We start from the raw sequence: 15,321 nt of genomic DNA, 5'->3' as shown, positions 1-15,321 counted from the left end.
TGCTGCTGTTTTCTTGATGTAGAGAAAACAAAAACAACAAAGAATCAGGATCCAGCCTCATGTTGAGCTGCAGCAAAATAAAATGTCTGAATCTTTTTAAATCAGCACTCTTAGTCTCCCGCTGGTGGTTTCAGCGTTGTCAGTGAACCTGGGGAACATGAGATGATGCTGGTAACAGAAATCAAAGGGAGTGAACAGCAGACAGGGATCAGCTGCAGGTTTAATACACGTCCTGAATTTGGTTTAGTTTGAAGTTTCTGTAAAATAAAACCAAACGTTGTGATTTGTCTCTTTATGAATAAAGTTGAATTGAATTTCTCTCTGAGCTCCTGCTTCTGTTGTCTGTCAGTGATTTTATCAGTTGGACATCAAGTAAAACTTTGGATAAAATGAAAACTGTTCACACAGTGTCTGTAAATCCACGGGTGAAAATAACACATGTAACATTCACACAAGTCCACGAGTGATTGAATGAAATGTGATCATGGAAAAATAAATTCAAAACTATTCAAGACTTTTACCATTAACTGTCGTTCTATTATGAAGTAACAGGAAGGTAATAACACTATAATATAATAATAATAAAGAAAATTAAAAAATATGGTGTAACAGAGCTCACTGCCTCACACTGTCGATAGCAGCATTTCTTTTTAACCTTATTTCATTTAAGGCTCAGACGATCATCTGTTTTCACTTAAAGTAGTCTAGCTCTGATATCACTTTAGCCTCTGGATGGAGGATTTGCTATGTTAACTTATAGATAATAAACTCAACGTATTACAGACCAAAACCAAACACGTCCGTAGTATAAGACTGGATTTAACTCCCTTCACACCTGTCTCGACACAACAGTCAGGTCAGTCCCTTCCCTTTTAAGAAATCCACCTTAAATGTATTTTAAATGTAAGTGATGCAAAATGAATTTAATATTTTATCTTTAGTTTGTCAGGTAGCATCAGGTCAGATGGATGATGGTGGGTGAGATGGAGCAGACAGAGATGTCATCACAGCTGAGAGGAAGCAAAAGCCTCAACATCCAGGCTTAAAAGTGATGTAGGGAGCTAAAGCTAAAGCTCTGCTTTCTTTGTGTGCTTGTGCTAACAGCAACTAATGAGAAGTGTGATGACAATTGTCCAGCTTTGTCCTTTTATATTCTACCAAATGTGAAGTGAACCTGTGGTTATACAGTAACGATAAGAGCATCTTTATTAGTCCCACATGTGGGAAATTTGTTTTGTTACAGCAGGAAGTGGACAGTGCAGTTACATAGCAAACATGAGAGAACCCTGGAATAGAATAAGAAACTGTACACAACTGTACCCAATAGAATAGAATAGAATGATAGGATAAAAATAGAATACACATGCTACATACAACTGAGTACAAATACAACGTTGTCAGAAAAAGAGTGTTACACTTAGTCCTATTGCACATGTGTGTGTTTGATCAGCTGCAAAGTCTTTGTGGTGGAGTCTGACAGCAGAGGGGAGGAAATCTCTCCGTCCCACATCGTGGGTGCTGCAGCCACTGAAGGAGCTGCTCTGAAGCGCTATAAAGGTTTGTGATGATCAATACAGGTTTACAGCTCAGATCATACTGAGTTCATTATGACTGATATAAATATGTGATAGAAGAATAATAAATCGAGTAAATTGTGATTGACAAACAGTTTTAAAGAGAAAGTTTGTTAGTTTAAATTGTGTGAAAGGTCAGAGATGGAGAGAACACCAGGCTGGGGCTGAATATCAGTGTATTACATGCAAATCTGATTGGATGACAGGACAGAGCATAAACTGAAGCTCGCATGGATGTTCTGGGTCTCCTGCCTCTGTGAGATCAGCAGGTCAAAGATTCAATAGCAAAACTTGGTTGTTCCAGCAGCGACGCCGAGGGCAGTGAGCTCTAAAAGCCTCCCAGATGAAAACGTGCCCGATCGAGAGGTGATCTGCTGCTGATGGGTGACGAACCTACTCAGGTCTCCAGCTCTTATCAGAGGAGGCAGTGAAGACACCTGAGCTTCAAGGCAGTCGGGCTGGGCGAGTCTGTGATTACATACTTTTATCTAAGTACAATCTGAGTATTTTACCTGTAAGTAATCTTACAGTATTATGTTATATTGTGAGTCCTTCTTACAGATCTTCCTAGGTTGAAAATGAAACAGTACTAAATGTAACAAGTAGACAGCAGCACTAAAGTCATCAGTTTAATGGACACAGAGGAAGCTTTTCAAAGGCTTAAGAAGAATAACATGATGCTAGAACATCACATTTTATAATATGACAGTAAAAATAACTCACAGAGATCATCTTCTATGTTTTCCTCCATAAGGGCGGCGAGCCTGGGTCCAGCTATTTGAGTGGTGCCTTGTTTTGGTGAAGCTTTTAAATTGCTTGGCCTTTGAGGCCTGCATGGAGCTCAGGCTGACACTAAGCACGGGAAAGGCCCACAGTGGGTGCACACACAGGATACAGATCTGTCAGTTCATGATCAACAACCACTGACCAAAGCCCACTGATCTCTGACCTCCCAGCCCATTCTTCCTTCAGTGGGCTGCTTTCAGTCATTATGCAAATGTTCTGTTTATAAGATTGAGGAAACCTGCAGTCAGCTGAGACTGAAGAAGTCACCTGGATGAGTGACGAAACGTTTCTCCCACAAAACGCTGCGTCCAGATGAACAGAATCAACTTTTGGAGATTTACTTACCTGGATGATTGAGCATGCATCAAGACGTTTGGCAGCTGTAGCAGTCGTGGAAAATTCCCTCTGTGGCAGAAAATCTCACAGATGCAGTCTTGATACCAATAGATGGATAAAAACTGGAGGAAATCCTCAGAGGCCTTGAAAACTCCTAAATGGAAGTAGCTTCTTCTGCTGGGTCTATTCTGTTGGTCTGAGACTGGCTTCCCTTCATTGGCTTCCTGTTAAATCCAGAATTCAAAATCCTGCTCCTCACATACAAGGTCTTAAATAATCAGGCCCCATCTTATCTTAATGACCTTGTAGTACCATATCACCCTATTAGAGCACTTCGCTCTCGCTCTGCAGGCCTACTTGTTGTTCCTAGAGTATTTAAAAGTAGAATGGGAGGCAGAGCCTTCAGTTTTCAGGCCCCTCTTCTGTGGAACCAGCTTCCAGTTTGGATTCAGGAGACAGACACTATCTCTACTTTCAAGATTAGGCTTAAAACTTTCCTTTTTTCTAAAGCATATAGTTAGGGCTGGACCAGGTGACCCTGAATCCTCCCTTAGTTATGCTGCAGTAGACGTAGGCTGCCGGGGGATTCCCATGATGCATTGAGTTTTTCCTTTCCTTTCCTTTATGGTTATGTAAGTTCCAGCTGGAAGGTGATCATCGGTTGGAGATTGAATGGGGACGACTACAAGACTGGTTGTCCCTACCTATGCCCCATTTCCAATCAGGCTGTGCTTACTTGTGTGATGAAGTTTCTGCATCTAGAAGAGCTAAATTAGTTTTTTGTAGAAATTATTATTATTGTAATTAATTATACATTTTTGTAGCTGTAGGAGTGGGAAGCCTTTTACGTCATTTTTGTTTCCTTTCTACAAGGCTTTGTTTGTTGTGTTAGATGTGTCCCTCTGATGTTCCTCTAAAGACAAATAAAACATTTTGTTTTGGTGAAACTGTAAAACTTGCTGTGGCATTGGTGCTTGAATGGGGAAGTCATTTTTTGTGTTGCATACATCTCTGGGCAGATATTTGGGCAGTAATTTTGAACACCATGTAAAAATGTCAGTGGACATAATGCAAAACCCAATGCTTCAAATCACAGCATCTAAAACCAAAATTGTGCCAAAGATGCCTCATTTCTGTTTAATAGGATAAAACAATGCTAGCTATGTTATAGACACAGTAACCCAAGGAAAGCAGTAAGTACACTGACTGACATTGTTACTATGACAACAACAAGCTGACATTTGGACAAAAAAAACCTTGGAGTAATTATTGAGAAAAACATTAAATTTAAATAAAGTTTTAAAAAACACATGACCAAAAATAACTAAAACATATCCTCTGGATGTTTCCAGAATATTTTAAATAAATAAATAATTTAAGGAACAACAACAAAAGAAGATCTATAATCAGCATTTATCTCTTCTGTTTTATTTGATGGTGGGGAAATCATAATCATAAAGAGGCTTCTGATTAGAATTTATTTGTTATAAATGTGATTTATATAAACTTTCATTTAGTACGGTGTGTTGATTATATGTAATATATTTTACTTATTATTTATTTATATTCAGTTTTTATACCTGAGAATTTTGTTTTTTTTTTTATAAAAACTAAAATCAGGACAGAATAATTATTTTGCTGTCTTATTTTATGAATCATTTCGATGTAAGCAGCTATCTTTTGAATATGTGGCTTTACAGCTGAAGGCCCCATCCAAAGTTGTGTTTCTTAATGTTTACAGGCCTCCCAAATACTGCACAGACTTTTTTAATGACCTCAGTGAACTGCTGTCTGTGATCTGTGTTGATTTCGACTGTGTAATTATTGTTGGGGATTTTAACATCCATGTGGACAACCCTCAGGACAAAGGGACTAAAGACCTGAGTAACACTCTGGGCAACTTTGGGCTGACTCAGCATGTAACAGAGGCCACACATAATAGAGGACACACTCTTGACCTACTGATCTCCAAGGGCCTGAGCATTTCAAACATTACTGTGTCTGATGTGGGCGTGTCTGATCATTACTGTGTTTTCTTTGAAAGTAAAATCTCAGCCCACACAAATATATCAACAGCCGTGATCACAAAACGGTGTATAACTGAACACAGTAGTGAGATCTTTAACCAGGTCTTCCCATTAACACCTGACCTGTCCAGAGGGTCAGTCAATGAGCTCGTCAATAGCTTCAATGCTAACATGTTAAATGTAATGGACACTATTGCTCCCATTAAGGTGAAGGTTATCTCTGGAAGGAAAAAGTCTCCATGGAGAAACTCCACACTGGTGAAAAATGAAAAAAGAGAGTGTAGGAAAGCTGAGCTTGAACTTCATTCAACCATGGCCTGCAATGACTTTGCCAAATTCTTCACAGAAAAAATCCAAAAGATTAGACAAGCAGTTGGTACATCAACAGCAGATCCAGGATATGTACTGTGTCCACCGAAAAACTGTTTAAACACCATGAAACAGTTTCACCCGATTAACAGCAAAGACCTGGAGGACATCTTAGGTCAACTGAACTCCTCCTCCTGCTGTTTAGATGTCCTGCCAACAAGTTTTTTCAAAAAGGTCTCAAAGACTTTGGAGTCAGACCTGTTACAGATCGTCAACTTTTCCTTAATGTCAGGTGTGTTTCCGGAACCACTAAAAACTGCTGTAATCAAACCTATACTGAAAAAGGACAATCTTGACAAGACACAAATGAACAACTACAGGCCGATCTCAAATCTCCCATTTTTAAGTAAGATCATTGAAAAAGCAGTTTCTCAACAGCTCAGTTACTTCTTAAAACAGAATAACTGCTACGATGCCTTCCAGTCAGGTTTTAGACAGAACCACAGCACTGAAACCGCTCTGACCAAAGTGTTTAATGACATATGTCTGAATACAGACAGTGGAAAAATGTCAGTCCTAGTTTTACTGGATCTCAGTGCAGCATTTGATACAGTTGACCACAACATATTACTCAAACGACTGGAGAACTGGACAGGTCTTTCAGGAACTGTACTAAACTGGTTCAAAACATACTTAGAAAACAGGAAATACTTTGTATCAATAGGTAACTTCACATCTGAGCAGACAAGTATCACATGTGGAGTTCCCCAAGGTTCCATCTTGGGACCCCTTCTGTTTAACATTTACATGCTCCCACTGGCACAGATTATAAACAACAACAAAATAAACTATCACAGCTATGCAGATGACACACAAATATATATCACAATGTCACCAGGAGACCAAGGCCCTGTACAGGCTCTTGGTAAATGCATTGAGGAAATTAATGACTGGTTGTGCCAAAATTTTCTCCAGCTAAACAAAAACAAAACTGAGGTAATAGTCTTTGGCGCCAAAGAAAAATGATTACAGGTCACCAGAGAACTTCAATCTATACATCTAAAAACCACAAACCAGGCGAGAAATTTGGGTGTAGTGATGGATGCAGACCTAAACTTAGAAAAACACATTAAGACAATAACAAAGTCAGCTTACTATCACCTCAAGAATATTTCAAGGATAAAAGATCTGATGTCTCAACAGGACCTGGAAAAACTAGTCCATGCATTCATCTTTAGTAGGCTTGATTACTGTAACAGCATCTTTACAGGTCTACCTAAAAAATCAGTCAGACAACTACAGCTCATTCAGAACTCTGCTGCTCGAGTCCTCACTAAGACCAAAAAAGTGGACCACATCAGTCCAGCTCTGAGGTCTTTACACTGGCTGCCTGTCCGTCAGAGGATAGACTTTAAAGTTCTGATGCTGGCCTATAAAGCTCTGAATGGTTTAGGACCAAAATACATCAGTGACCTCCTGACCCAGTATGAACCTTCCAGATCCCTCAGGTCATCTGGATCCGGTCTTTTATCAGTTCCCAGAGTCAGAACCAGACACGGAGAAGCTGCATTCAGCTTTTATGCTCCTTATATCTGGAACAAACTCCCAGAAAGCCTCAGATCAGCTGAAACAAATAAAGCACCAAATCCACACTTTTAAGCTTAAATTTCAAAACTTATATTTTAACTACTGATTTTATCTACAGTTTTTTTAAATCATGCTTTTTATTGTTTTTGTTTTTTAATGTCTCTGTAAAGCACTTTGAATCACCTTGTTGTTGAATTGTGCTATATAAATGAACTTATATAAATAAACTTGCCTCGCCGCTTTCAGCCACATTTACAAAAACACTCCTCCTGTTCTGATTTTTCTGATAATAATCAGAAAGTGCTGAACTCCTCTGAGCTGTTACAGGAACAGATGTTGGCAGATGTGTCAGTGACAGAGTTACAGTTAGAGAGGTCAGTGAGCAGGATTTCTATCAGGATTCGTGTCAGATTTATTATAAGGATGTCTGTTGGTTCACACTCACGGCTGCTTTGGACTGATTCCAGCTCAAAGAGCATCAACATGTTTTCATTTTTCCATCATGATGAGGAGCAGAAACTCTGAGGATTCTCCTGAACTCCTGACTACAGTAAGTCATCCACAGCTTCTGCTTTATATTCTACATATTATTCAGTAAATTATAGATAATTACTGATAATTAGACACTTTCAGAGGGACAAAAGTAAAAAAAAAAAATCTGTAGTTAAGAAGTACAGATACTCAAGCTGTACAAATACTCTGGTAATAGCTGAAGTACTCATTAAACTTCTTTACAGAAGTAAAAGTGAAAACTACAGGCTCTGAAAAGTACTCAGGTCCTACCGTAGTACTCAGTAAAAGGTAGTCTGGGGTTAAAGTGGATGTGGCAGGTAGAGGAACTCTACGACTGAGTGCAGCAGGGATAAAGAAATAAGTCGGAATCATTTGTTTTGTGAGCTCCAGCTGTTTCCAGGCTGTGATCAGCTGATCTACAAGCAGATGTGAGCCATCAGCATCTTCCGTACGTGACGCTTGTCTTGGAAGTGTTGAGTTTAAACAAGCAGCTGAACAACAGATCAGCTCTAACCCTCAGGGACATTCAGATTTATTTAAACCTTTAATCTGATGTGTTCAGGTTTAAACTCAGGTTCAGTTATTCAGTGAAAACACCAACAGACTCAGACATTTAGGACAAACTAAGAGTCAGATCAGCAGAAACAGAGAACACGGACATGTCTGCTGTAACTGCGTCACTCTGCTCCACGCTGATGTTTGTCCTGTTCGTCTCTGCAGGTGAGATTTAACTTTGAGATAAAACAGGAAGTTTTGGCTGCACAGTAAAAATATTTCCCTGAGACTTATTTTCATATTGTTTCAGTTTTTCTGTTTGTGACGATGAAACAAGAATCAAACTGCCGTCAGAAACAAAACGTTCTTGTGCTTCAGCGACTGAAACACAAACTGTTCCTACATGACGACACATGAGAGGTTCTGATTTTGTTCTGTGGAGATCGTTCAACAACTGAACACTAAAACTTTTCTGCTTCGTTTGTTGTGACGCACTTATTTCTGCGCATCCTCAGTCTAACCTACCAAACGTCACTCTAACGCCACGTCCTCACGAGACACGGAAGAGTTTGAACCGCAGCTTTAACTTTATTTAAACCTTAAATTTAATCTGATGTGTTCAGGTTTGAACTCAGGTTCAGTTATTGAGTGAAAACACCAACAGACTCAGACATTTAGGACAAACTAAGAGTCAGATCAGCAGAAACAGAGAACACGGACATGTCTGCTGTAACTGCGTCACTCTGCTCCACGCTGATGTTTGTCCTGTTCGTCTCTGCAGGTGAGATTTAACTGTTAGAAACTAAACTGAGTTTATTTCTGAGATAAAGAGTCTCAGTCTGGTTTACATGCTGATTATATTTCTCTAAGAAGTAGTTTATTACTCATTCAGTGTTGCGATCGACACAAAGCTGGGTGGAGTCTGTGTGTTGGTGCAGTTTGCAGCACAGACACAAAGAAGTGTAATGTGTGTGTCAGTGTGATGTGTTGTAGTGTCAGGAGTCAGGATGCAGCTACAAAGCTTTTTGTTCAGTGTATACAAACAGCTGTAGCTCCATAAAGGCAGCATGCAGAGACTCACAGTGTCTTATAATGAGAGGCTGCTTTCTCTCACACATTATGTTCACTTATTATCAGCACATGTTGTTGTTTGTGGAACAGAGTTATTGTAGTTTTTTCTCATTAGTTTGAGTTTTTATTCCATTTGGACTTTTTGTGTTTAGTTCAGTTTAGTTTCCAGATGATTTTCTTCTTTTTCAGGTTTGATTATTTATTGCTTGAAGAGTTTTAATAGTTTTATTCTTTTTTCATTCTTACTGTTTGGAGGTTTGTGTCAGAGGCCAGATTCAGGAGCATCAGTACAGCTGTTACAATAAAAAGCAGTGACTCAGTCTGACAGACATCCAGAGTCTCAATGAACTCGTCCATCAACAACATTTTATCAAACTAACAGATTCTAAAACCAAAGATTTGTTTTTCAGATGATGTTTTTCATCCGTCTCAGTCTTTGCTCATGAACTTTGTCTCCAAACGTCTCAGCCTGAGCTTCCCTCTGATGAACTCGTTCATAATCTCGTCCATTCTGCTCTCAATGAAAATCTGAACATGTTCAGCTCGGCCTCCTGTCTTTGTGTCAGAGTCTCCAAAGCAAACATGACAGCAGCTCACTGCCATCTTCAAACCTTCCCTTTCACTCTTGCTGCTGTCCTTCTGTCACAAATCAGCCCTGATGAAGATGCTCGGGATCAGGTGAGGAGGAGGAGAATACTCGCTGTGGTGACGCTTGAAGGGACACAAGAAGAAACACAATCAAAGATCATCATCTAATAACAGAAGACAATCTTTTATTGTGTGTTTCTGATTGGCTGCTGTAGAAGTGAACAGTTGTACTTTGACCTTTAACCTCTCTGCTCTGTGTTGTTTCCTCTTTCAGACCAGAAAACCATCACAGCTGAGTCTGGACAGGACGTCACTCTGACATGTCGAGCTGCAAACAACAACATCCTTATTTTAGAGTGGAGCAGAGCTGACCTGGAAGATGAATATGTGTTTGTGTTCCGGGACGGTCACTTTGTTCCAGACAGCCAGCATCCATCTTTTAAGAACCGGGTGGATCTGCAGGACAGACAGATGAAGGATGGAGACGTGTCTTTGATTCTGAAGGATGTGAACACTGCTGATAGTGGAACATATGAGTGTCGTGTCTTCATGGAAGAAACACGCTCATGGAAGTTCATCAGCAGCATCCACCTTCATGTTGTTCCTCCAGGTGAGTGAGTAGAGTTGAGTGTGTGTGTGATCAGAGGTGAAGCTGCTTCCTGGTTGTTGATGTTTGTTTCTAAAGATGTTGCTGATGAGACTTTGTAGAAAGCAGCTGGTCTGAGTGATGTGATCAGAGTGCAGTAGATAATGTCTGACAGCAGTTTGAAGAGGAAATGGATTCTGTTCTGTTCTTCACTCATCACCTACCTGACACCTCACACCTGTTTCTCACCTGCAGGTCTGACAGGAGGACAAGAGAAGGATGAAGACAAAGAGAAGGAGGATGGATCTGTTGGACTGATTGTTGGTCTGTCAGTTTCTGCTCTGCTTCTTGTTGCTGTTGTTGGTTTTTTGATCTACAGAAAACATAAACAACAGCAGAGAGTGGAAACAAACCAGCCTCCTGTTTAAGTGCAGCAGGTTTAAAATGTCTCAGAGGTTTTTCCAGCTTTGAGTCTGCCGCTGCTGTTCAGAGTTCTGGGTGTTGTCAGTGTTTAAAATCCTGCAGAAACAGATGAACTGAGCACAGACAGCAGGCCCACAGCACTGTAGGTTTATTTCAGTTTTATCTTTAATGGCTGCTTCTGTTTTTGCTGACAGCTCATCTCAGTGGACGAGTTTCATCTTTAAAAACAGTCTTTACATTTCATAGTAACTGGAACATCCAGAGGGCTGTGACTACAAATCAACTTCAACACAGTCAGGCTTTCTTTGTGTTAGCTGGCTCAACTAAACCTGAAACTGCAGTCAGAGACAGCAGGTATCACCGTGGTGATTATCACCTTTCTCTGCTTCAGGCTCTGAGCACGCTCAGATGAAAAGGAGCGTTTCATGTATCATGTGACTTTTCTTCTACACAAAATGGTCCCTGTGAGCGCCACCCAGTCCAATCAGAGACGTTACTCACTGATAACTTCACTAATGTCTCCACTACATGAATACAGGTACATTGTAACAGTGTGATGTACAGTTTAGCTTCACTCAGTGGCTTCAGCAAGTTACAGTTTAACAAGCTGCACATATGAAACATTTCCTCCAGCAGAGAATCGACATCACAGTGAAAACGTGGCTCTAACAGCTGATTTAAAAACAAAACTCTGAACATGAAATGCTCCTGACCAGGTGATCTTTCACCATCAGTTACCATGGTGATTTAGCCTCTTTCTGACACAGAAAGCTCTGACTTTGAGTGTGACACAGCTCACTGAGACATTTTGTTGTGCACGCCTACTTTTAACTCTTCAAACAAATGAAATCAACACTTGAACATTTTTCACTTTGATGGTTTTGTTTCCACTGACTGTAGTTACATCATTTTGAGCTCAGATTACATATTTATGAAGTTTTTCACACCTGAATCTTTCAATCATCAAGATCTGGTTTCAGTTTTCTCTTTATCTTTGTGAGCTGTGTGGGTTGTTTACCCTCAGTATCCATGAACAGTGTTACAGACCTGGGATCAGTGTTTTTGTTTATAAGATCAAATATGACCTCATTATGTGAGTGTGAGCTGTGGACCACAAAACCTCAACAACACTAATCCTCGATCAGCTGTTTCACTAAAATTACATCCAAGTATGAACTCATCCCATCGTTCATGCATCAATTTGTAGCTGGCAGATGGTTATGCACATCCCTGGTTGCCTAGGTAACCCTCTAACCTTAGATAACGCTATTGTTGTCACTCAGCAGTATGATTTAATGTAGTTGTTTCAATAGATCTCAAAGATAAGAAAAGTTCACCTCGGTACTCGCTGACTTCACATCACTGATCAGTTATTGCGTTTAAAAAGTGTAGCTACTCGTCTTTGACCTTGTATGTATGTGTGTTTATGCTCTGATTGTATTTTCCTGCTGCTCACACAGCATTAGAAAAGCCTGAAAACTCAGTGTTCACAGAGTCTGTAAGCCCCAAATGTTTGTATGAAGGACAGAGAACAAACAACAAAGGTCAGTGTGAGAGTGTCTCTGTATTTGAACAATAAACTCTTACTTTGGTTTAAATTATTTATTCTTTCATTTGTGTTGTTGGCAGAGAAGCTACATCATGTGAACTTCATCATATTGTCACATGTCATCACAGATTCAAAAGATGTAATATTTGTGTGTTTGTTATTAACAATCGTGCCCCCAGACGCCAAAACAGTGCCAGCAAACTGAAACTGAAAAAAAAACTGTAAGCAAAAAAGAAAAAAAAAAGATGTAAGTGTGAAAACTTTTTTCTTGTCTTAATGTCAATATTTATTTTTCAGTTTCATTTTAAGGTGGCATCGTTTTAACCCCAACAAAACAAAACAAAAATGACAGAAAGTCCATTGAAATCTGAAAAATATTCATTTTCTGTGCATGAACAAAAACTTTACTTTTTACAAGACAGGAAAACTAACAGTAGCTTTAAATTTTTTATAGTGTATCCTAATCCTCAGTATTGGAAACATGTCAAACTGCATTTCCTATAAAATCAAATCAAATCATAATGATCGTGGAAATTTCTTGATCTAAATTCTCTTCTAGATTGAGTGGCAAAAACAAGAACAGCTGCTGTTTGTGTTTGTGCAAGTGCAAGAAATACATATAGCACGCTCTCCATCCTTCTGCTAATGTTTAATGTACTGAAATTAATTCTAATTAATGAAATTAATGTCTAATTAAATTCAAAGAACTGAAGATAAACAGGCCACAGAAAGCACTTTGTCACCTCTGCTGTGATGCTAAGTGTCGTGGTGCCTCAGACCTCGTCGTGTGATCTGACATTTACTGATTGATTTTGTCTGTTTTCAGGCTCTAACTTTACAGGAAGAAACTGTAAAATAATCAAATTATTCATCATTGTGAAAACTTCATCATGAAGCATTTGTGATGAGCTACATTCCTCTGAACCTTCAGTTTGGTTATTTATTTATTTATTTTCCATCCTTGTTCTTAATGCTTTCACCATCACAGCACTATGAACTGTGGGTAATCCCTTCAGGTCCACAGAGATGAGGACTCGTGAAAATGTGCATAAGGATTCAAAGTGTCTGCAGAGAGCCGTCATGCACTTGATAACATGAAATCAGGACGGCCCTGAGCCCTCAGAGGCCGACACAAAGCTGACTGTTTATCTGCACGTCTCAAACACGCCTCCATTTGTCTGCAGGCTGAGTGATCTGACTGAGCTCAGCCTCCATTTTCTACAGGGAGACGCTCAGAGAGGCTTTCAGTTTCATTTCACAGGAACAGCTTTGCTTCTGTTTTACATGCAGGTGCTGCACAGAACACACCCTGTTCAACCCGTTTGTGTGACTGACTGCAGCTCAGACTAAAGGCTGGATCAGCCTGTTCAACAGCTCAGCAGTTTGTAGTTTGTTTTCATTTTGCCCCGCCTCTGTCAGTGCGCCCCAGGGCCGCTGTGGTTACAATGTATGTACAGTGGGGCAAAAAAGTATTTAGTCAGCCACCGATTGTGCAAGTTCCCCCACCTAAAATGATGACAGAGGTCAGTAATTTGCACCAGAGGTACACTTCAACTGTGAGAGACAGAATGTGAAAAAAAAATCCATGAATCCACATGGTAGGATTTGTAAAGAATTTATTCGTAAATCAGGGTGGAAAATAAGTATTTGGTCAATAACAAAAATATAACTCAATACTTTGTAACATAACCTTTGTTGGCAATAACAGAGGTCAAACGTTTACTATAGGTCTTTACCAGGTTTGCACACACAGTAGCTGGTATTTTGGCCCATTCCTCCATGCAGATCTTCTCGAGAGCAGTGATGTTTTGGGGCTGTCGCCGAGCAACACGGACTTTCAACTCCCGCCACACATTTTCTATGGGGTTGAGGTCTGGAGACTGGCTAGGCCACTCCAGGACTTTCAAATGCTTCTTACGGAGCCACTCCTTTGTTGCCCGGGCGGTGTGTTTTGGATCATTGTCATGTTGGAAGACCCAGCCTCATTTCATCTTCAAAGTTCTCACTGATGGAAGGAGGTTTTGGCTCAAAATCTCACGATACATGGCCCCATTCATTCTGTCCTTAACACGGATCAGTCGTCCTGTCCCCTTGGCAGAAAAACAGCCCCATAGCATGATGTTTCCACCCCCATGCTTCACAGTAGGTATGGTGTTCTTGGGATGCAACTCAGTATTCTTCTTCCTCCAAACACGACGAGTTGAGTTTATACCAAAAAGTTCTACTTTGGTTTCATCTGACCACATGACATTCTCCCAATCCTCTGCTGTATCATCCATGTGCTCTCTGGCAAACTTCAGACGGGCCTGGACATGCACTGGCTTCAGCAGCGGAACACGTCTGGCACTGCGGGATTTGATTCCCTGCCGTTGTAGTGTGTTACTGATGGTGACCTTTGTTACTTTGGTCCCAGCTCTCTGCAGGTCATTCACCAGGTCCCCCCGTGTGGTTCTGGGATCTTTGCTCACTGTTCTCATGATCATTTTGACCCCACGGGATGAGATCTTGCGTGGAGCCCCAGATCGAGGGAGATTATCAGTGGTCTTGTATGTCTTCCATTTTCTGATGATTGCTCCCACAGTTGATTTTTTCACACCAAGCTGCTTGCCTATTGTAGATTCACTCTTCCCAGTCTGGTGCAGGTCTACAATACTTTTCCTGGTGTCCTTCGAAAGCTCTTTGGTCTTGGCCATGGCAGAGTTTGGAGTCTGACTGTTTGAGGCTGTGGACAGGTGTCTTTTATACAGATGATGAGTTCAAACAGGTGCCATTCATACAGGTAACGAGTGGGGGACAGAAAAGCGTCTTACAGAAGACGTTACAGGTCTGTGAGAGCCAGAGATTTTCCTTGTTTGAGGTGACCAAATACTTATTTTCCACCCTAATTTACGAATAAATTCTTTACAAATCCTACCATGTGAATTCATGGATTTTTTTTTTCACATTCTGTCTCTCACAGTTGAAGTGTACCTCTGGTGCAAATTACTGACCTCTGTCATCATTTTAAGTGGGGGAACTTGCACAATCGGTGGCTGACTAAATACTTTTTTGCCCCACTGTATAACATGCTGTGCTTCTGTCGGTGCTGTGCTATTGGACAGAAGTCCCTAATGTAAAGGTCTCCGAGGTCACTGCAGACTGTGCATCATCCAATGCTGAGGGCTAAAAGAGGAGACAAAGCTTTTGAAGCTTGAGATCTATGAATTTGGTGATTTGTTTTAAAAGCAGCTAAAAATATAATCTTTTTAAGCTTGCTTTTGGGTAACTTTTTGTTCTAACATTTAACCATTTTTGTTATGATGTTTGTCTTCAAAGGTGCTACATTAAAAATGCTTTTCACTTACTTTACTATAATGCCATGATTTTCACCAGCATCTTAAATGTACAGCAGACATCAGTCTTACTGATAAAAGTCAGACCAGCAGGGGAACTAAATAACGCCTGATTTTCTTTTCCGGACACAATTTGTAGCTGCAC

At 40.2% G+C, this 15,321-nt stretch overlaps 1 protein-coding gene across 3 annotated transcripts in view; it reads left to right on the top strand.

The window, feature by feature from the left end:
• Nucleotides 1-11,896, top strand: part of LOC146712926 (butyrophilin-like protein 2) — a 62,466-nt gene extending 50,570 nt beyond the window's left edge. Inside the window, exons 1-3 of one of the 3 annotated variants that reach the window (XM_085445179.1) lie at nucleotides 8,151-8,408; nucleotides 9,561-9,896; nucleotides 10,128-11,896. In XM_085445179.1, coding sequence (XP_085301305.1) covers nucleotides 8,348-8,408; nucleotides 9,561-9,896; nucleotides 10,128-10,300 — 570 coding nt within the window. In that variant the 5' untranslated portion in view covers nucleotides 8,151-8,347 and the 3' untranslated portion in view covers nucleotides 10,301-11,896. Of the gene's footprint in view, nucleotides 1-8,150; nucleotides 8,409-9,560; nucleotides 9,897-10,127 lie in introns of those variants that run through there. The other 2 variants (XM_085445151.1, XM_085445161.1) reach the window with 2 other exon arrangements.
• Nucleotides 11,897-15,321: the final 3,425 nt, after the last annotated feature.

Source organism: Copadichromis virginalis, linkage group LG3, assembly GCF_057382275.1.
Source record: "Copadichromis virginalis isolate Kocher_CV1m ecotype Utaka linkage group LG3, C_Virginalis_male_GT1.1, whole genome shotgun sequence".
Taxonomy (NCBI): domain Eukaryota; kingdom Metazoa; phylum Chordata; class Actinopteri; order Cichliformes; family Cichlidae; genus Copadichromis; species Copadichromis virginalis.
This window is presented reverse-complemented; position numbering and strand designations above follow the sequence as displayed.